At 46.7% G+C, this 23,273-nt stretch overlaps 1 protein-coding gene across 1 annotated transcript in view; it reads right to left on the reverse strand.

Moving 5' to 3' along the window:
• The window catches only part of LOC139259927 (signal transducer and activator of transcription 4-like), a 175,814-nt gene that overhangs the window by 45,430 nt on the left and 107,111 nt on the right, over nucleotides 1–23,273 (reverse strand). Inside the window, exons 7-15 of the mRNA XM_070875884.1 lie at nucleotides 19,729–19,814; nucleotides 18,556–18,707; nucleotides 18,302–18,460; nucleotides 16,752–16,844; nucleotides 11,232–11,291; nucleotides 11,106–11,126; nucleotides 10,923–11,016; nucleotides 8,318–8,362; nucleotides 7,212–7,295 (exon numbers count right to left, since the gene is read on the reverse strand). Coding sequence (XP_070731985.1) covers nucleotides 7,212–7,295; nucleotides 8,318–8,362; nucleotides 10,923–11,016; nucleotides 11,106–11,126; nucleotides 11,232–11,291; nucleotides 16,752–16,844; nucleotides 18,302–18,460; nucleotides 18,556–18,707; nucleotides 19,729–19,814 — 794 coding nt within the window. The remainder of the gene's footprint in view (nucleotides 1–7,211; nucleotides 7,296–8,317; nucleotides 8,363–10,922; nucleotides 11,017–11,105; nucleotides 11,127–11,231; nucleotides 11,292–16,751; nucleotides 16,845–18,301; nucleotides 18,461–18,555; nucleotides 18,708–19,728; nucleotides 19,815–23,273) is intronic.

The following is a 23,273-nucleotide window of genomic DNA, read 5'->3' on the forward strand; positions in this document are numbered from 1 at the left end:
AAACAGTACTCAGTCTAACAGTTATTGCATACACAACATTTGGCGACGAGGCAACAAGAACCTTTGTATGCAAAAATGAGCACAATTGGAATGTTAGAACGATTTGTGGAAGGAGAAGTTTGGCAGACTTTGTGAGTTGTTTGAGCCAGTTCTTCGTGGGCAACAAAATGGAGGAGGTCGGCGACGCAGATGGATGCCAGGCGGTGTTCTTCACGGTTTGCGGTCATAACATTTGCTCCTGCCTGTGAGTCCAACAGAGATGTATGAAGAATTGTGTACACTGGTACAGGACCACCTTAAGCCAGACGAAGGCATTATCATCTTGAGATACAGATTTTACATGCACGTTCGCTCAGAGGGCCATAATGCAGCGGAATTCGTTGCCAACCTGAGACGTCTAGCGGGGCTGTGTTGCCAGACATGCTGCGGGACGACTTTGTAATCGGCATCAACCACGAGGTGATCCTGCATAAACTACTGTCTGTGGTGACGTTGGACTTGAACAGGGCCATCACGGTCGTTCAGTCATGCATGACGATAGCTAGAAGTCTAATGCAGATATCAGTGAAAAATCGAAACTCGGCAAGTACTGCAAATATGATTGATTCGGCGTTCGGCAGAATGGCACATGGCAGGGCCTACACAACTGCGTACGCGAAACCTGTGGCTGCTCTAAGTTCGCCAGCGGGAATGCATCCGATTTCTCCGTGTTGGCATTGTGGGGGAAATCACCGGCACCAGCAGTGTTGATTTAAGCAATATAGTTGCAAAGGCTGTCTGAGAGTGGGGCATCTCCAGCGCAAGTATCCGCAGATGAGTAAGCGTGCTGCGACACACCACGTGGAGGATGATGGTCAGACTAGCGCAGATCCGGATATGCGGTCCGAGATACCAGAGGAGGAAGTGTATGGACTGTACTCGTTCCTAAATAAGAGCAAACCGATAATGATCAACGTGAAATTTAATGGGGTGCTGGTATCGATGGAACTGGACATGGGGGCGAGTCAATCGATAATGAGCCAGAGGACATTCGACAAGTTGTGGGATACTAAGGCTGTGGGGCCCAGGCCGAGTCCAGTCAATGCCAAGTTGCGCACGTACACCAAAGAACTCATAACGGTGATTGGCAGTGCCACAATTAAAGTGTTGTATGATGGTGCGGTTCGCGAGTTACCGCAATGGATTGTTCCAGGCAATGGCCCAACGCTGTTTGGCAGGAACTGGCTTGAAAAAAATCAGATGCGATTGAAACAACATCAAGGCGTTGTTATCAGAGAAAGATACATGTGCCCAAGTACTGAGCAGGTTCTCCTCGCTGTTCGAACCAGGCATCGGCAACTTCATGGGAGCCAAGGTGCAGATCCACATGGACTCGGATGCAAGACCCATCCGTCATAAAGCTCAGGCAGTTCCGTACATGATGAGGGAGAAGGTCGAAATCGAACTGGACAGACTCCAGCGTGAAGGGATCATATCACTCATTGAATTTAATGAATGGGCCAGCCCCAATATTCCTGTGCTGAAAAGTGATGGCAGAGTCAGAATCTGTGGAGATTACAAGGCTACGATCAACAGGGTTTCGAAACAGGATCAGTACCAGTTACTGAAGGCTGATGACTTTTTGCAATGCTAGCCAGGAGAAGTTGTTCACCAAACTGGATCTGACGTCGGCCTACATGACACAGGAGCTGGTCGAGACGTCAAAGAGACTTATGTGCATTAATACGCATAAAGGACTGGTTATTTATCCCTTTTGGAATTTGCTTGGCTGCGGCAATATTTCAGATGAACATGGAGAGTGTACAGAAGTCCGTTCCCAGAACCATCGTGTTCTAAGATGACATCCTGATCACAGGTCGTGACTCCGAGGAACATCTCAATAACCTGGAAGAGATTCTACATCGTCTGGACAAAGTGGGACTCAGACTGAAAAGCTCGAAGTGCATCTTAATGGCACCAGAGGTCGAATTCTTGGGGAGGAAAATTGCTGCTGACGGCATCAGGCCCACGAACGTGAAAACCAAGTCCATCAAGAATGCACCCAAGCCGCAGAATGTGACAGAGCTGCGTTCGTTCCTGGGTCTACTTAACTACTTCGCTAACTTCATACCTAAATTGAGCACCTTATTAGAACCACTGCACATGCTGCTAAGAAAAGGCGACAACTGGGTGTGGGGAGCGTCTCAAGGCAGAGCTGTTGAGAAAGCCATTAATCTGCTTTTCTCGAACAAGCTGCTGGTACATTATGACCCATGTAAACGTTTAATATTGGCCTGTGATGCTTCGTCATATGGAATTGGTTGCGTACTCCAACAAGCTAATGCGTGGTGTAAACTTCAACCTGTTGCGCATGCGTCTAAAAGTTTGTCTAAAGCGGAAAGAGCCTACAGCATGGTAGAAGCACTAGCCTGTGTGTATGGGGTTAAAAAGATGCATTTGGTCTTCAGTTTGAACTGGAGACAGATCACAAGCCACTCATTTCACTGTTCTCTGAAAACAAAGGTAGCAATACCAATGCTTCATCCCGCATCCAGAGGTGGGCGCTGACATCATCCGCTTATGATTATGTCATTCGCCATAGACCTGGCACCGAGAATTGTGCCAATGCTTTGAGCCGTCTGCCGTTGCCCACACTGGAGGTGGAAACGCCACAACCGGTGGATCTATTGCTAGTTATGGATGCTTTTGAGAGTGAAGGAACCCCTGTCACGGCTCAACAAGTTAAGACCTGGACCAGCCAGGAAACAATTTATCGGTGGTGAAGAGTTGCATTCTCAAAGGTGATTGGTCTGCCATACCCAAGCAAATGTGCGAGGAGACCACACCTTACATTCGTCGCAAAGACGAACTGTCTATTCAGTCGGACTGTGTACTGTGGGGCAATTGTGTTGTTATGCCCAAGAAAGAGAGAGAGAGAAATTTGTACGTGAGCTACATAGCACACATCCCAGCATTGTAATGATGAAAGCCATTGTCAGGTCTCATGTATGGTGGCCTGGAATTGACTCTGAGCTGGAATCATGTGTGCATCAGTGGAACACTTGCATGCAGCTCAGCAAAGCACCAGTGGAATCGCCGCTGAGTCTGTGGTCGTGGCCGTCCCAACCATGGTCCAAGATCCACATAGACTTTACAGGTCCCTTCCTGGGGAAGATGTTTTTAGTTGTGGTGGATGCATATTCGAAGTGGATAGAGTGTATAATCATGTCATCCAGCACATCCACAGCTACCATTGAGAATCTCAGTGTCATGTTCGTGACACATGGTCTGCCTGACATTGTTGTTAGCGACAACGGATCGTGCTTCACCAGTCAGGAGTTTCAAGAGTTCATGAAACTCAATGGTATCAAATATGTAAGGTCTGTACCATTCAAACCTGCATCCAATGGGCAAGCAGAATGTGCTGTCCAAATCATAAAGCAGAGTATGAAGTGAGTAACCCAAGGGTCACTGCAGACTCGCCTGTCATGCATACTGCTTAGTTACAGGACAAGACCACACACGCTTACCGGGGTCTCGCCTGCTGAACTAATGGTGAAAAGAGGTCTTAAGACCAAGCTATCTCTTTTACACCCTGACTTGAATAATCATGTTGAATATAGAAGACAAAGTCAGCAAGGGTATCACGATCGCGCAGCTGTGTCACGCGATATTTCTGTAAATGATCCTCTATATGTTCTGAATTATGGTCAGGGTCCCAAGTGGATCGCTGGTACTGTCATGGCCAAGGAGAGCAACAGAGTATTTATTGTCAAGCTCAAAAATGGGCAAACATGCAGGAAACATATGGATCAGGCAAAGGTGCGGCACACAGACAAACCGGAACAGTCGGAGGAAGAGACAATCGACAACCAACCAACCTACCCCCAGTTATCAGAGGACTCGGTGATCATCAGTGAATCGGGACTTTCAATCACTGACATGTTCAATGAAAATGGACTTTCAATCCCTGACATGGCCATTACCAGGTCAGCCACACAGCCACCAGTCACAACAGACTCTGAACACTCACCCAAGGCTGGAGTTGAACTGAAACGGTCAACCCGGGAGCGTAAAACATCGGACCATCTCAATTTGTAAAAGACTGTGTTAATATCTCAGAGGGGGCTATTGTCATGTATGTACTTTTGGGATCACTAGCCACTAGATGGCGTCACTGTTGGAGGCCATTGGGCTGCACACACGTATGTGCAGCCCAAGTATAAAAGGCCAGCCATTTTGTATATTGGTCACTTTGGGCCTTAATAAAGCAGAGCCAAGGGCATAACTCTTGGAGTTAAACAGTACTCAGTCTAACAGTTATTGCATACACAACAGGGTCCGACTGACATCCTTGAACCCGAACATTTGAATATTCATGAGGCCCTTGCCGCATGTCTCTCTCAACCTGGGAGTTAAAATTATGGCCATTGCGAGTGTAGCACCAAGCGGGAGGTCAGTTTCTGTCTCTATTTTAACCCCGTTCTTGTCAGGCATGGGGTGGATGATTTAAAAATCGGTGCTTTAGTATCTGAAATCTCTCAACTATAGTTTCCAGTCCCCGGTATCATTCTGGTGAATTTACACTGAACACACTTAATGGCTTTAATGTCCTTTCTATAATGGAGCACATAACATGCACGTGTTACTTGTAGCCTAACCAATGTTTAATATCAATTTATCATAATTTCTTTACTTTTGTACTCCATGCCCCTCATTTATAAAATCCAGAATTCTACTGGCTTCTTTATGACTTTATCACTTTCAGGGTGATAGAGATATATTATTTAGAAAACTAGGTACTATTTGGAGAAAAAGAAGATACTGTACAGAGAGAGAGAGAGAGAGAGAGAGAGAGAGAGAGAGAGAGAGAGAGCGCGAGCGAGAGAGAGTTACTATACAGAAAAAGATAGTGGCACTGTGATGAGGGAGGAAAAGTGAAGTACCATTCAGAGGGAGACTAGTACAGATTCTGTGCTGTATTATTCTATGATTCTATGAGATGCAGTTGGTGCTGTAGCGGGGAAGATAACAGAGAGAAACTGATTAAAGATTCCCAACTGATAAGTGCTATTATTGGGGCCAAGTTTCGGCCTGAGTTGCTCCTGTTTTTTTTGGAGCAACTGGTTTAGAATGGAGTATCTTAGAAATTTGAATTCTCGGCATTTAGTTTGCTGCAGTTCTAGTCAGTTAGAACAGTTTCACTTTGGAACAGAATTTTCTTTTCAAAAGGGTGCGTGTCCGGCCACTTACGCCTGTTTTCAAAGTTTAGTCAGTGAAAACTTACTCCAAACTAACTTAGAATGGGGAGAAGGGGGGTGGGGGGGGCAGGAGGAGGGTGGGAGGGGTGGAGGGGAGGAGGAGGGGTGGGGGTTGGGAGGAGGAGGGGTGGGGGTAGGAGGAGGAGAGGAGGGCGAGGAGAAGGGGGGAGGGCGAGGAAAAGGGGAGGGAGAGAGCGAGGAGAAGGGAGGGGGAGAAGGGGGGAGAGGGGGAGAAGGGACAGAGGATGTAGGGAGGGCGAGGAGAGAGGAGGGAGGGAGGGGAGAGAGGATGTAGGGAGGGCGAGGAGAGAGGAGGGAGGGAGGGGAGAGAGGAGGGAGGGAGGGGAGAGAGGAGGGAGGGAGGGGAGAGAGGAGGGAGGGAGGGAAGGAAGGAGAGAGGGAGGGAGGGAAGGAAGGAGAGAGGGAGGGAGGGAGGGAAGGAAGGAGAGAGGGAGGGAAGGAGGGAAGGAGAGAGGAGGGAGGGAAGGAGGGAGGGAAGGAGAGGGGAGGGAGGGAGGGAAGGAGAGAGGAGGAGGGAGGGAGGGAAGGGGAGAGGAGGGAGGGAGGGAAGGAGAGAGGAGGGAGGGAGGGAAGGAGAGAGGAGGGAGGGAGGGAAGGAGAGAGGAGGGAGGAGGGAAGGAGAGAGGAGGGAGGGAGGGAAGGAGAGAGGAGGGAAGGGGGAGGGAGGGGAGAGAGGGAGGGAGGGAGAGAAGGAGGGAGGGAAGGAGAGAGGAGGGAGGGAGGGAGGGAAGGAGGAGGGAGGGAGGGAAGGGAAGGAGGGAAGGAGAGAGGAGGGAGGAAGGAGAGAGGAGGGAGGAAGGAGGGAGGGAAGGAGAGAGGAGGGAGGGAGGGAAGGAGAGAGGAGGGAGGGAGGGAAGGAGCGAGGGAGGGAAGGAGAAAGGAGGGAGGGAGGGAAGGAGAGAGGAGGGAGGGAGGGAGGGAAGGAGAGAGGAGGGAGGGAGGGAGGGAAGGAGAGAGGAAGGAGGGAGGGAGGGAAGGAGAGAGGAGGGAGGGAGGGAAGGAGAGAGGAGGGAGGGAGGGAAGGAGAGAGGAGGGAGGGAGGGAGAGAGGAGGGAGGGAAGGAGAGAGGAGGGAGGGAAGGAGAGAGGGGGGAGGGAGGGAAGGAGAGAGGAGGGAGGGAGGGAGGAGGGAGAGAGGAGGGAGGGAAGGAGAGAGGGGTGGGGAAGGGAGAGAAGGAGGCTGAACGGCCGGGCCCAAGACCTCGGGCTGGATTTACAGGTAGGTGGCGTCGGGTCTCGGGGGGGTTGTGGCGGTCCGGGGGGGGAGTCGCGGAGGTCGGCGGGGGGGGGGGAAGCGGGTAGAGAGAGAGAGTCGCGGAGGTCCGGGGGGGGGAAAGAGAGAGAGTTGCGGAGGTCGGCGGGGGGGTGCGGTAGAGAGAGAGTCGCGGAGATCCGGGGGTGTGGGTGGGGGAGAGATATTCGCGGAGGTCTCCGGGGGGGGGGGGGCGGGAGAGAGAGTCGCGGAGGTGTGGGGGGGTGGGGGGAAGCAGAGGTCGGGTCGGGTGGGAGGAGCCTTATTCACGCAGCCCCAGTGAGGCCATTTGGCCAGGGCTAGGGGCTGCATGCTTCAGGCCCCTCCCACAGCTTTGAGCGCCTGGAGCTACTGCACATGCGTGCCCACTGTAGTTTTTTTTAGGCGCACTTTCCGGCGCGAAAAACGGGCGCCCAAAAGGCGCGGCCCGAAACTTGGGCCCATAATGTTAATTTGGAACATTATGCTCATGTACATATGGTCAGCATTTTTTTTTAAGTCAAGAAGTTTAAAAATAAAAGTTACCACCCTGTTCCATGAGTAATTCCTGCTAAACAAATTTGTGAATGAGCAAAATTTTCCATTAAAAGGTGTTGCGAGCCCTTACACTTGGCGACTTACTTTTAAAACTAGGATTCATTAGTAAATGGATTTAATGTTACATATATATTCTGCTGATAAGAGCTTGAATCAACTCACCTCTAAATCTATGATTAAATCTTGATGACAAAACTGCGTCTCAAAATTGATTGAATGGAGCTCTTCTGTGACAATCAGAGGACCCTGTAGAATTGAAAGAATAATGACAACATTTAGAAAGATGACAAACAAAGTAGAGTGTTTAGTAAAAAGAGTCAATTACTTCTTGCAAAAACACTTTGATTATTAGAATTTAGTGTAAGGTTTAAGGAAGAACTATTAAGTAATTAATCAAGGTATATTTATATTGGAAAGATGCGATTGTTTAATAGAGCCTAAATTACCTCAGAAATAAGCACCACAACCTGTTTTCATTTCAGTTTGTGGACTAGAATTTTGTTTTAAAAATTAGGAATTAATTTGAACCAAGCTGATATGACATTTAGAAAGAAAATATGGAGAATATCATACAATATCAATTAAATGCAATAATCCTGCTTATGGACCTAATTATAGAACCATAGAAGTTTATGGCAGAGAAGGAAGTGTTTCGGCTATTGTGTCTCTGCCAGCTCTTTGCTAGATCAATCTGAAATTAATCCTACTGCCTTGCTTTCTCCTCACAATCCTGTATATTCCTCTGCTTCAAATATTTAATTACTTCTCCTTAAAATTATGCCATGCTGTTTGCCTCCTCTACTCACTGTGACAAAACTTTCCAACAACTCTCTACGTAAATAAATTTATTCTAACCATTCTCCTTACTCTCTCAGTTACAGTTTTAAATTGATGATCCCTTGTTACTGACTTTCCAATCAGAAGAAATAATCATTCTCTGTTCATCATATCAAAATTACTCAATTAAAAAAAAACTCAATTGAACTTCTTCTTGGCCTTCTCTGCTCTAGTGGAAGCAGCCCCAGTATCTCAAGTCTCTCCATAACTATTGCAGAGATTCCCATCCTGGTCATCCTCCTAGTGAAGTTATGCTTTATGCAACATTTTTAACATTTTTGGAAAGTATTAATCTGCTAATGTAATGCACTCAAAAGCAAAAGTATTTACACAGTGCCATGTTACTGTTTTAATAGTAGGGAAATGCTATTCTATTACTCTGGCTATTGTAGTACAACTCATTTAATCACGAGAGAATTAGAACATTTTACCTCATTTCCTTTAGATCCTGCAGAGGATTTCTGTTCTTTGAGTTGCTGTCAAAACATGTAAATATTGAATTAGTATTTTTTCCCAATTTACTCCTGAAGGCACTGACTCTTCCATGGGTATTGACAGCCACCAATACTGTACTGTACTTACACTTGTCTAATATCTTATATCAATGCACTTCACACGATGAATTACTTTTGAAGTGCAGTGACTATTATGTAGGCTAGCATTCTGTGTTAGCAATATCCTACAATCATGGAATGTGCAATTGTTTTCCTTGGTGGTATTGGTTAAGGGAGGAATGTTGGCCACGAGACAAGGAGAATAATTATGTCAAGATTTTTAACTTCCACCTGATTCATCAGAGTAGGCAATAATGTTGCATTCCCTCAATACCAAACAAGAGTGTCAGCCTTGATTGAGAGTTTGTATGAGACTCAAACTAAATAACCTTCTGTTCCAGAGGCTTGATTGCTACCAAATAAGTCAAGTTAACCCAAGCTCACCCAAATGGCATTCTTCAAGCATCAGATGAGACAATGAGGCCGGAATCTTCCCAGTCCTGCGAATGCTGGTTTGGAGGTGGGCCCACTGTTAAAATGGCCCTGATTGACAGCGGGTCGTGTGAGTTTCTCAGCTATCAGGTCTGCATGCCGATCGTAAACCCGATGCCAGGCAGCGGGCCAGTTCATTAATGTACTTAACAGGTATTTAAGAGGGTTAAAAGCAGGCACTTACAATTTTACCACCTTTTTGTTGGGTTTCCCATCCCTCTTGGAACTCGCCAGGTAAGTGGAGTTGGGTTCAGTGACTTTCTGTTGCTTTGGCAAGTTGACAGCTGCAGAAATGGTATAAAAGCTACCATTTCACAGCTGTTCACTTTCCAATGTCAGAAGCTAAAGCCTTCAGGATTTGGATGAAAATTTTCAGCTGTATGCAGGTTGTAAGTCTTTGCAGTAAACTGTCTATTCATTGTCACCTCCTTGGAGCAACTCTCATAATTGACAGATCGTTTCTGTCATTTCAACCTCAGCTGCCATCTATTCCAGCTGCATTGGTGCCCTGGAAAATGACTCACCTTGGTCCTCATAATCTCACCACAATCAGCCCCAACACCAACATCACCAGGCACACAGCATCACCAACAACACCAACCTTCTCCGCAGTCACCTGATGCACAGGACACAGGCCATCAGCACCCAACCACATTGCTGCCCGGGAAGCCAGAGATGGCCTCACTATGGTTACATTTACTTCACTTGACTTTGTGCACCCTGGCTGCCACATGATGTGCCAGGTTGGCACCACCCCACACCAGTTCCATAAAGCATCCCTGCAATGTCCAAGCCACTCTTTTCACACTCATCATCTTTGTGCCCTTATGTCTGACCATTCACTACAACTCACTAAGCCACTTCCAAAGGTGCACACAAATCTGTCCAAGAACACAAAGTGTTCAAAGATTTCAATTTTGGACAACACATCAACAAATTATCGACATAAACATTGGCTGAAACCCAAGTGCCTACCCTTGCATGCTGTTGTTGGTATGATTGGACAAGGAATGATGGTGAGCGTGAGGGATGGCTAGTGAATTGGGAAGTGATAATGTAGAGAGGGATGGGTGGAGGTGCAAGATAAGTTGGAGTAAGGATATGCAGGAGTAGGGTAGGGAATGCAAAGTGATGGGGATGTGAGTGGCCCAGCAAGATAAGGTTGAGTGTGGCTCTGCAGTAACATTTTGTGATCTACTGTGATCATTGAAAGGATTGTGCCATTGCAGCCAGCTCCTCCAGACAACATCCCTGCTTGTGCCCTCCTGTGAAATGTACAACCAGACTGCATTGATTTCCTAGAGAGATCTCTTCCGTCCATTGGAAGAGAAGAGAACCTCCCTGTGTGCTGTGATTCCCTCTATAAGCATCTGGAGGGAGACATAGGAGAGCTTGGGTGTAGCCATGCATCTTTGTGCCGTGTTTGTCAGTGTTTGCAGCAGCTCAATGTTGCAAGACACTGACAGAAGAACGGTCAAACAAAAGTTGGGAATGGTCCCTTTAAGGAAACCGGCTGATAACGCGTCATCAGATGACATTTTCAGACCCGCTTCCAGTTAATTAGCCGGGAAATCCGCAGGGCGGGCTTAACAAGCCCCAGCCCACGGAAGATTGCGGTTAGAGGTCGGGCTGCAGCTGAGAGCGCGTTCCCCGCACACCACCGATGTCACCCGCACCCAGCTTGCACCCACTGGTGAAATCGCAGCATGAATGTCTTTTAATCACGGCATTTTATCTTTGGAGGACATCACAGCAGAGACAAACCCTGTTCCAATCCAATAATTTCCATTTGGGTCACTGGATAAGCAATTAGGAGTAGGAACCCTTGGTCATTTTTCCCCTTTCTTGTCCAGATATGCTGCCCAATTATCTCAACTCAAGGCAGACCAAGAATGAAACTGGGAACTTCTTTACGGTTTGGTGCTCTACCAGATAGTTTTATTGACTTGGCAATTACAGAAACCTTGAATTAATATTTTCAATTAGGCAGATTCATTGCAATGTTGGTATCAACTGTTCATTATGAAATGGATCAACAAAAATTTTTTACCAAGTGTCTGAATTCCACAGAGAGACTCCCATTGACCGACTCTTCCATGTTCATTACCTTGCTGTTAGTGCCTAATATATTAAATTTACGATATCTGTGAATGGAGAGCATGTCATTACAATGTTCAACAACAATTAAATAAAAACATTTAAATGGAGTAATTTTTCACTTTCTTTCCCCTACCCTCTCGCTGTTGAACTTTCCCTGAAAACAAAAGGAAAGCAAATGAGAAGAGAAAGAAAAATAAAAACTTACTGCAAAATTACATTCTATTTAATAGGTTGAAAATAATATTTTATTTTGACTTACTTGTCAATTGTAGCTTTCACCTTTAGCTGATAATTCAGTTCAGGTAATTTTACCAAAAACCTATAAAACAATGAAAACTTTTGCAAATGGCAATTTTCATTTTTATATTAATGTTTCCTGCAGTGTTCTTCACAGATCTAAAGCAGAGGTAGGTTCTCCCTGTGCTATAGGCAACTCCATCTCGGTCTGTCCAGACAGGACACTGAGTCTATCTCTACTCTCTTATTGCCCTATGTTATATATGTAAACTTCTATATACTCTGTACAGCCACCAGAGGGCTCATCCACTGGAGTCCCAAGGGGTCCCATAATCCCTTGGGAGCACAGGTATTTAAGGAGGCCTCACAGGTTCGAGAGGCACTCTGGAGACCTGCAATAAAAGACTAAGGTCACACTTTAGCTTGAGCTCACAGTATTCAGTCTGACTCTTTCTTCATACATAACAACTGGTGACGAGATACAGATAGTGAACCCAAAGATGCAGCGAACAGTGGGCATCCTGGAGAAATTCTCGGAGGGAGATGATTAGGAAACCTTCGTGGAGCGACTTGACCAATACATTGTGGCCAATGAGCTGGATGGAGAAGAGAATGCTGCCAAAGGAAGGGCGATTCTCCTCACCGTCTGCGGGGCACCAACGTATGGCCTCATGAAAAATCTGCTTACTCCAGCGAAACCCACGGAGAAATCGATGATTTGTGCACACTGGTCCGGGAACATTTGAACCCGAATGAAAGCGTTCTGTGGGCGAGGTACTGATTCTACACCTACAAAAGGTCTGAAGGCCAGAAAGTGGCGAGTTATGTCGCCGAGCTAAGATGCCTTGCAGGACATTGCGAATTTGAAGGACATTTGGAGCACATGCTCAGAGACTTTTTCGTACTTGGCATTGGCCACGAAACCATACTTCGCAAACTTTTGACTGTAGAGACCCCAACCTTGAGTAAGGCCATAGCGATAGCCCAGGCGTTCATTGCCACCAATACTAAGCAAATCTCTCAGCACACAAGTGCTGCTACAAGTACTGTGAACAAAGTAACGTTGTTTTCAAATCGCAATATACAGGGCAGGTCACACGCTTGCAGCTGCACGTCCGCAGATGTCTCAGAGTCCACCATCAAGGATGATGAATGCAAGGCCATTATCGCCTTGTTGGCGCTGCGGGGGTGATCATCATTTCCATTCATGCCGCTTCAAAGGGTATGTTTGCAAGGGCTGTGGAACAATGGGACACCTCCAATGTCTGTGCAGGCAAGCTGCAAATCCTGTTAATCCTGCAAAACACCATGTTTCAGAGGAGGACAGATCCACGGCAGACCACGACGAACCAGAGCCTCAGACCGAGGAGGCAGAGGTACATGGGGTGCACACATTGATCAGAGTGTCCCCCGATAATGCTGAATGTGGAACTAAATGGACTCTCGGTGTCAATGGAGCTGGACTCAGGCACGAGCCAGTCCATTATGAGCAAAAAGACTTTCGAAAAATTGTGGTGCAGCAAGGCCTCAAGGGCCAGTCTTGCCTCCAATTTGCACGAAACTAAGAACTTACACAAAGGAACTGATTCCCGCAATCCATTCCTACAATGGAGTGGTGCACAAGCTACCATTCTGGCTGGTACCGGGCGATGGTCCCACGCTGCTCGGCAGGAGCTGGCTGGGAAAGGTACGCTAGAACTGGGATGACATCCGAGCGCTATTGCCCGCTGACGACACTTCGTGTGCCCAGGTCTTAACAAGTTCCCTTCGCTGTTCGACTCAGGCATCGGGAAATTCCAAGGAGCAAAAGTGCAGATCCACCTAATTCCGGGGGTGCGAACCATTCATCACAAGGTGAGAGCAGTACCATACATGATGAGAGAAAGGGTAGAGATTGAGCTCGACCGGCTGCAATGAGAGGGCATCATTTCACCGATCGAATTCAACAAGTGGGCCAGTCCGATTGTCCCAGTCCTCAAGGGAGATGGCACTGTCAGAATCTGTGGCGATTACAAAATAACTATTAATCGTTTCTCCCTGCAGGACCAATACCCACTACCAAAGGCCGACGACTTCTTTGCAACGCTGGTGGGAGGAAAGACGTTGACGAAGCTGGATGTGACTTCAGCCTACATGACGCAGGAGCTGGAGGAATCATCGAAGGGCCTCACCTGCATCAACACGCACAAAGGTCTCTTAATTTATAACAGATGCCCGCTTGGAATTCGATCAGCGGCGGCGATATTCCAGAGAAACATAGAAAGCTTACTGAAGTCAGTCCCGCGCACTGTGGTCTTCCAGGACGACATCTTGATTACAGGTCGGGACACAGTCGAGCATCTGCAGAATCTGGAGGAGGTTCTTAGTCAACTCAACAGCTGGGGCTCAGGTTAAAATGCTCGAAGTGCGTTTTCCTGGTGCCTGAAGTGGAGTTCCTGGGGAGAAGAATCGTGGCGGACGGCATCAGGCCCACTGATTCAAAGACTGAGGCAATCGAGAACGCACCGAGGCCACAGAACGTGATGGGGCTGCGGTCGTTTCTAGGACTCCTGAACTATTTTGGTAACTTCTTACCAGGTCTCAGCACACTGTTAGAACCACTGCACGCCTTACCACATAAAGGGGACGAATGGGTATGGGGCAAAAGCCAAGAAAATACCTTTGTAAAAGCTAGAAAATTGTTATGCTGAAACAAATTGCTTGTATTGTATGATCCAGGTAAGCGTTTGGTACTAGCATGTGAGGCGTCGGGTGTGTATTGCAACAAGCTAATGATTTTGGGAAATTGCAACCGGTTGCATATGCATCCAGGAGTCTGTCTAAGGCTGAGCGAGCCTACAGCGTGATTGAAAAAGAAGCGTTAGCGTGTGTCTATGGAGTAGAGAAAATGCATCAATACCTGTTCGGGCTAAAATTTGAATTGGAAATTGACCATAAGCCACTTATATCCCTGTTCTCCGAGAGTAAGGGGATAAATACTGATGCATCAGCCCGCATCCAGAAATGGGCGCTCATGTTGTCCGCATACAACTACGCCATCCGCCACAGGCCAGGTACAGAAAACTGTGCTGATGCTCTCAGCAGGCTGTCATTGCCCATCACGGGGGTGGAAATGGCGCAGCCCGCAGATTTCGTCATGGTTATGGAAGCATTTGAGTGAGCAATTACCCTTCACAGCCCGACAGATTAGAACCTGGATGAGCCAGGACCCCTTACTGTCCCTAGTCAAAAACTGTGTGCTTCACGGGAGCTGGTCCAGTGTCCCAGTGGAAATGCAGGAAGAGATAAAGCCGTTCCAGCGGTGCAAAGATGAAATGTACATACAGGCAGACTGCCTTCTGTGGGGAAATTGAGTAGTGGATCCCAAGAAGGGCAGAGACACCTTCATTAGTGACCTCCACAGCACCCATCCAGGCATCGTAATGATGAAAGCGATAGCCAGATCCCACGTGTGGTGGCCCGGTATCGATGCGGACTTAAAGTCCTGCGTGCATAGATGTAACACATGCTCGCAGTTAAGTAATGCACCCAGGGAGGTGCCACTAAGTTTATGGTCTTGGCCCTCCAAACCGTGGTCTAGGGTCCATGTCGACTATGCAGGCCCGATCTTGGGTAAAATGTTCCTTGTGGTTGTAGATGCGTACTCCAAATGGATTGAATGTGAGATAATGTCGGCAAGCATGTCCGCTGCCACCACTGAAAGCCTGCGGGCCATTTTTGCCATGCACGGGCTACCTGATGTCCTGGTGAGCAACAACGGGCCATGTTTTACCAGTGCCGATTTCAAAGAATTCATGACCCGCAACGGGATCAAACATGTCATGTCTGCCCCGTTTAAACCAACATTCATTGGTCAGGCAGAGAGAGCAGTGCAAACCATCAAGCAGGGCTTGAAGAGGGTAACGGAAGGCTCACTGCAGACTCGCCTATCCCCAGTCCTGCTCAGCTACCGCACGAGACCCCACTCACTCACTGGGATCCCACCTGCTGAATTTTGATGAAAAGGGCACTTAAGACAAGGCTCTCGTTAGTTCACCCTGATCTACATGAACAGGTAGAGAGCAAGCGGCTTCAACAAAGTACATACCATGATAGCGCAAATGTGTCACGCGAGGTTGAAGTCAATGATCCTGTATTTGTAGTGAATTATGGACAAGGTCCCAAGTGGCTTCCCGGCACTCGTGGCCAAAGAGGGGAGCAGGGTGTTTCGGGTCAAACTTTCAAATGGACTCATTCACCGGAAACACTTGGACCAAATCAAAGTCAAATTCACAGACTATCCTGAGCAACCCACTTTGGACCCTACCTTCTTTGACCCCCCAACACATACATTAATGGCAACCGACACAGCGTTTGACCACGAAGCAGAACCCATCATCCACAGCGGCCCAGCAGGACTCACCACACCAGGCAGCCCAGCAAGGCCAGCTGCACAGCAGTCCAGCGAGGGCCCAACAGACGATTCACCAATACCAGCATTTGCCCCGAGATAATCAACCAGGGCAAGGGCCCCAGATCGACTCACCTTGTAAATAGTTACACTGTTGATTTTGCAGGGGGGGGGGGGCGGGGAGTGTTGTTATATATGTAAACTTGTATATACTCTGTTTCTGCTCATCCACTGGAATCCCAAGGGATCCCATAATCCCTTGGGAGCACAGGTATTTAAGAAGCCTCACAGGTTGGAGAGGCACTCTGGAGACCTGCAATAAAATACTAAGGTCACATTTTACCTTGAGCTCAAAGTATTCAGTCTGACTCTTTCTTCATACATAACACCCTACTCTTTTGTCTTTTTGCTCTCTTTGTATAACAAAATAAGCCTTTCAAACTTACTAATACACGTTCAACTACTACAACTGAAGTTCAACTGAAGTGTTGGTAATGTCGTAGAAGGACAATCAATTAATGATTTAAAAAAAAATTTTTTAAACCCCTCCTTGTGCATGAACAGTAGAAACAGTTTATGGAGCCAAATTTATTCAGCTGTTCAAGCAGAAACTCGCTGTAACTCCGGTGGGAGTTTGTCAGAATGGGCCAGAATATGGGGCCAGTATTGCAAAGTGGGCAGAGACAGAGCCGGGGCTGGGATTCCCTATGCTCGGAGTTCCTGCTTTACCAACCTCAGTAGGCCCAGCATAATGTTTTTGGTCAGTGTGTCTAGTGAGTTGAGGAAAGCGAGTTGACAGATTATTATAAGTGGGTCCCTCCATGGGGCGGGAGAAGTGGTTTCAGGTCTGGACTCCAAAGATGATTAAAACAAAAATATTTAGTGTCAAGCCGCCCCACAGATGGCAGCCAGGCAGTTTCTGGCATTGTGTCTTCATGAAGAGTGGTGTGGGCACCCATTAGGCGATGCAAATGTGGTGCCCTCCCACTGACTCTGCATACTCCAACTGGGACAGTGCCAGAAGGCAATGTTGGGCTCAATCCCAGTGTCACTGCTGGAATCACAGACCGAGAATATTCAGACCTCATATGTTTACTCAAAGAAAAATTTCATCCCAGCATTCTTTTATTAACCAAAGAAAAGCATGCTCACCTTATTTTGACAGTGAACTGCACTCCTGTTTTTAAGACCATTGCTCTCTGTGGATGGGTTGGCATACAAGGCTGTCTCTCCACCACAAAGGAACTGAATATATTGGATGGAAAATAGAATTCATCACCTTTTACACAGACCATTTACACTCTTGTTACGAGGAATTGAAGGTCTACTTCTAACTTGATAATCTATTAATATAAAAAATGAGATTGTGCAAAATGAATATTAAACCAATACCTCAAGTTCAGTCCTCCATGACTTAGTAGGAAGATTTACCAGCCGGCATAGTGCTGAACCATTTAGACCTGGATTGATCGATGGTCAGTGCCGAGTTAGTTCATGTCAGTTGAGACTGCACTTAGGATGTTAAAAGTGGACTTAGCATTGTTGGGTTAGTGATTGGAAAAATCAGCCCAGCTTCCGCTCTTGACCACTATCCAGGGACTACGCCTGGCGAGCATATGTATCTGGACTTTGGGCAGAGACAGGATCAGGCCCAATTGTAATGCCTTCCAGTGTTAAATAAGCTGCTGACACTCACGGTCTAGGTTCACAATGAAGAATTGGCATTTCAGTGAGGTACGAGTGCTGCAGGTACTGTTAAACTATTCCACAGCAGAAGTCACTGCCTTCAGAGGACATGGGGAGAAAATAACATTAAAAAAAATTAAAATATACATCTAGCAACTGAAGTAGTTAAATCACTGTGGATTTCAGCATAGTAATGAGACTGTTTCACTAATCGTACATGACTTTTTTTCAACAACTTTCAGCTGAATTATTCTGTACTTATTTTACGTGAACGACATGATTTTTATTTTCTCAGTTCCACATTTTCTCCTGTCCCAGATTAAGAACTTTAGATCCTTAACTACCCTTCTTGGGAAAGTGTAAAGTTATAGACAGTGCTGCTTTTTGGTTAATCTACTGGGTAGCATGTTTGAGATGAGTGAGAAGAAATATGAGGGGAAGTTTCCTCTGTCTGCAATCTCCAGAACAGAGGATAAACAGGCAGACACCAATTTAGTCAGGTGTCCACCTTCACTGCGCTGCCCCAGGAATTGGTGGGGCTTCCCTATGAAGCGTTACTAAGCCTGCGCCAGTAGTAGGTACAGATTCAGTATTGTTATTTTAATGAGGCAGGAGGGGCCTGGCCGCCTTCTTCATCATCCACTGATTCCGCTCAATGAGTGACCCAGTGCAGGAGAATTTGTTCCTAAATGTTGCCAGATTGAGGGTCTGCGGGACCCAGGAGCAAGCCCAAGATCATCCAGGCAAGTAATTTACTTTTACCCGTCCCCACCCCAGGATGAACAGAATCACATCTGATGCTGCCTTCCAGAATGCCCCAATCTCAGAGGCCCGGTGCACCACTTCTGGCAGCTCAAATTTCCTGCCCGATTTGTGGACGCAAAGGCCCAGCTAAGAGACCTATACTCTCCTGCACATACAACTGTAGGAAAAACATAGGCAATTTTCTCCTGGACCAGAATTTCTTGGCTACAATATTTAAAACGTTGTTTTTTTGTATTAATGAAGGTTTGTACCTTTTGATGAAACTGTAAATCAAAATATTCACTCTTTCCTCCAAATGAGGTCTTTGCAGAGGCATTGGATCTCCTTCATAGGTCACCTTCTGCAGCAGCTCCTCTAATTTCTTCAGCTGTCTTCGGACCTGAAATAAGCTCTCTGCGAACAACGTAAACCTAGTTCAAAAGAATTTACATCACTCATAAACTACATCGCATTAACCATGCATAGCTCTGAAAAATGAAAATAATTCTGATACTTTGTACTCTACCAGTTCTGCAGCTGATCAAGACAGGTGTTGTGCGGACCTCCAATGCAGGCAATTTGCTGTCGTCGTTTCCATTCTGTTAGCTCTTCAAACAGTTGTCTATTCATTAGAAAATCCATTTGGTTTAACAATTCTGTGATTTTATGGAGTACCTCCTAGATCATACAAAGATTCAAGAGTGAGTAGATTCCTAACATATATTTCATAACAATAACTTTAGATGCAACGCACTGACCAACATATTTCCCAGAATGATACAGCTTTACTTTAATAAAACTCACAGAAACATTTCAGCCATGAAACTATGACGTGTGAATATTTCCATAAAAGTGTGGAATATATTTATAAGGAACGCATCCTTGGATACTAACTCCAATGAACTTACTGCCTATATTGTTATTGGACCTTAAGAAAACCATCTTTCTAGATCCAATGTGTTGCAAAATGTGGTCTGCAATAATTCAGACATGCAAAGTTGGGGGCTTGATTTTCCAGGCCACATGCATCACCATACCATCAATTGAGCCTTGTAAAATTTTCACCAGAGTGCCACAGTTCAAGCTTTTTCCTAGCCCTTGCTCTCGTGTTCATGACTAGTTAAGCAGATCAAATATCTTACGTTAAAACTTGCATCTATATTTACACTGTGTATGGGGCAGCATGCCCAGGTTTAACAATTACACCTCAATGGCAATGTATTATTTATTGGAGAATAGGTAGGATGCCCACCACAATCTTCATCCCTTCTGAAAAGCAGACAATAACACATCAGACTAATGTAAACAGCAATGTAAATAACTTGGTCAGGTTTAATTATAGGTCACCTGATGACCAGAGGCCAAAATCTCCAGCATGATATAAAGAATGCAGTGAAATTACAAATCAGTCTAAATTGAATTAATATATTCTTCCTATACTCCAAATGTTTTTTTTTTTTAAACAGAAGGGCCGGTTCCCCAACTGGAGCATAAAACAGCCCACGCTCTCAGTGGCCTTGGTGCACCATTCCCACCAGATTTCGTAGGGTAGGACAATTTAAATATTTTGAATCTGCTTTTCATGTGTGCAGGGAGTGATGACAGTATAGGGTTTACAGGGAGCCCAAGTCCAGCATCTTTTAAAGTCAAGATATAGCTTTTATTGAACCAGGATTTATGTTGTATAATAGCACTCTACCTTTCGTTTATGATCCAGTTGATTGAGCATTCCTTGCAACCGAAAAACTTCCTCCTTCACATGAATACTGTTCCTATCACTGTGTTCTGAGATCAATTAGAAAAAAAAGTTAAATTCCAATACATCAGTTTTTGTGCCCATTACAGCCAGTGTACAGTGGAGCTAAACTACAGAACCAGTGGGAAGCTGTTCAACCTTCGCCGTCTCCAGGCCAGGTCTAAGACCACTCCAACCTCTGTCGTCGAGCTACAGTACACGGACAACGCCTGCGTCTGTGCACACACAGAGACTGAACTCCAGGACATAGTCGACGTATTTACTGAGGTGTATGAAAGCATGGACCTTACGCTAAACATCAGTAAGACAAAGGTACTTCACCAGCCTGTCCACGCCTCACAGCACTACCACACAAACATCAAGCTCCATGGTGTGGCCCTAGACAACGTGGACCACTTCCCATATCTCGGGATTGATGATGAGATCCAACACCGCCTCCAGTGCGCCAGTGCAGCCTTTGGCCGCCTGAGGAAAAGTGTGTTTGAAGATCAGTCCCTCAAAACTGTCACCAAGCTCATGGTCTACAAGGCCGTAGTAATACCCGCCTTCCTGTATGGCTCAGAGACGTGGACCATGTACAGTAGACACCTCAAGTCGCTGGAGAAATACCACCAGCAATGTTTCTGCAAGATCCTGCAAATCCCCTGGGAGGACAGACGCACAAACATTAGTGTCCAGGCCAACATTCCCAGCATTGAAGCACTGACCACACTTGATCAGCTCCGCTGGGCAGGCCAGACACGTGACTCCCAAAGCAAGCGCTCTACTTGGAACTTGTCCACAGCAAATGAGCCAAAGGCGTGCAGAGGAAATGTTAAAGGACACCCTCAAAGCCTCCCTGATCAAGTGCGACATCTCCACTGACACCTGGGAGTCCTTGGCCATAGACCGCCCTAAGTGGAGGAAGTATATTCGGGAGGGCGCTGAGCTCCTCGAGTATCGTCGCCGAGAGCATGCAGAAATCAAGCGTAGGCAGCGGAAGGAGCGTGCGGCAAACCAGGCTCCCTGCCCACCTTTTCCCTCAACGACTATCTGTCCGACCTGTGAAAGAGACTGTGGTTCTCATATTGGACTGTACAGCCACCTAAGAACTCGTACTAAGAGTGGAAGCAAGTCTTCCTCGATTCCGAGGGACTGCCTATGATATGACACCAGTTAATGGGACATATTGACAGGAAATGGGCAGATACCCAAAATGCACTTGGGGGGGCGGGGAGGAACTGCAGTGCACATAATTAGATCTTGCCTGTACCAGTGCACGTGGATGGCGCATGCTTCATACAATTTCCTTATGTTCATGTCTGTGGGTTGTATAATGTAAATAACCATCAATCAATCCAACATTGATAGGGCACAGTAATTGCATCAGCTTTTGTGCCAATTGTTCAGCAGTTTCTTATTTCCTCATCAGCACCATTACTGCTTTCAAAGAAATTCACTTTTTGGAGGAAAAAGAGATCATCAAAAGAGGGTTGACAGGTAGGGCAGGCTCAGCTGAAGTGTTCTGAATGAAAATCAGGTGTTTCTTTAATGGGTGGGCGATTTAATGCTCTGCCAGATTGCAGCCCAGGCAGTAAAAGGTGAAAATATATTCCAGTGCATCATGGTTTAAGTGCTACTGCATGAAAGGCGGCATGCCAGAAACAGCCAGCAATGTCTGACTGGCCATATCTAGCAAGATACCACCAAACATATTTGCTGGCACTGTTGTAGCTACCTCACAATGACCTAGGGTTGCCAACTCTGGTTGGTGGCAGACCTGTGCGGTTTGATCACATGACATTCTGGGCACATGAATTGGAATAGTCGAGTCTAGATGTAACAAAGGCATGGATGAGGGTTTCAGCAGTGGATGAGCGGAGGCAGGGCGGAGTCGGGCAATACTATGGAGGTGCAAATAGGCGGTCTTAGTTATGGCACGGATGTGTGGCCGGGTGCTCATTACAGGTTCAAATATGACAAAGGTTGCGAACAGTTTGGTTGCGCCTCAGACGGATACTAGGGAGAGAGATGGAGTTGGTGGCTAGGGAACAGAGTTTGTGGTGGGGAACGACAACAATGGCTTCGATCTTCCCAATATTTAGTTGAATGAAATTTCTGCTCATCCATTACTGGATGTTGGACAAGCAGTCTAACAATTTAGAGATCGTGGAGGGGTCGAGAGAAGTGGTGGTGGGGTAGAGCTGGGCGTCGTCAGCGTACGTGTGGCAACTGACGCTGTGTTGTCACCGAGGGGCAGCATGTAGATGAGGAATAGGAGGGGGCCAAGGATAGACCCTTGGGGACATAAGAGATAATGACGTGGGAGCAGGAAGAGAAGCCATTGCAGGTGATTCTCTGGCTATGGTTAGATAGATAAGAATGGAACCAGGTGAGTGCAGTTCCACCCAGCTGGATGATGGTGGAAAAGCATTGGAGGAGGATGGAGTGGTCAACTGAGTCAAAGGCTGCAGACTGGTCAAGAAGAACAAGGAGGGATAGTTTACCTTTGTCACAGTCACATAAGATGTAATTTGTGACTTTGATCAGAACTGTTTGGCACTGTGGCAGGGGCGTAAGGATTAAAATAAGGAGTTCCGGGACAGATGGGCATGGATTTGAACAACACATTCAAGGACTTGAGAGGAAAGGGAGGTTGAAGATGGGGTGGTAGTTTGTAAGGTCGGTGGGGTCAAGGGATGTTTTCTTTTGAGAAGGGTGATGACAGCAGATTTGAAGGAGAGGGAGACAGTACCTGATGAGAGAGAACCGTTACCAATATCAGCTAACATGGGAGCCAGGAAAGGAAATTGGGTGGTCAGCAGTTTAGTGAGAATAGGGTCGAGGGAGCAGGAAGTGGATCTCATGGACAAGATGAGCTCAGATAGGGCTTGAGGGGAGATCGGAGAGAAATTGATATGAGTTCAGGGCTAGGGCAGGGGGGTACCTCAGAGGAAGTTTGGCCCAGTGGGCTAAGGGAAGGAAGGGCAGTGGCAAAGCCAGCTGATCAGATGGTCTCAATCTTAATGACAAAGAGGTCCATGAGCTCCTCACACTTGTTGTTGGAGGTAAGGGTGGAGGAGACAGGAGAGAGGGGTTTAAGAAGTCAATTTGCAGTAGAGAAAAAAAGCTGGGAGTTATCTTTGCATTCCAGAATGATCCTGGAATAGTGAGCAGTTTTGGCAGACGAGACCAGGACCCAATAGTGCTTTATGTGGTCCAGCCAGATCTGGTGATGAATGACTAAATATCCATTCAAGTCTGCGTCCTTAGACTTAAGGGAGCGCAGATGAGGGCCGTACCAGGTGGTGTAGCCAGGGTGAGAGACAGTAATGGTTTTAATAGGGACTAGGGCATCAAAGATGGTGGTGAGGGTGTGGTTGAACAGATCAGTATCTAAAGAAATGTCGTGGTCAGTGGAGGGTCAAAGACTAGGCAGTTGGGATTTTGTAAATGCAGTTGTAAGTGAGATGGGAGAGTTTTTTTCTCGGGGCAGACACAGAAGGAAG

Source organism: Pristiophorus japonicus, chromosome 3 (assembly GCF_044704955.1).
Source record: "Pristiophorus japonicus isolate sPriJap1 chromosome 3, sPriJap1.hap1, whole genome shotgun sequence".
NCBI lineage: Eukaryota > Metazoa > Chordata > Chondrichthyes > Pristiophoridae > Pristiophorus > Pristiophorus japonicus.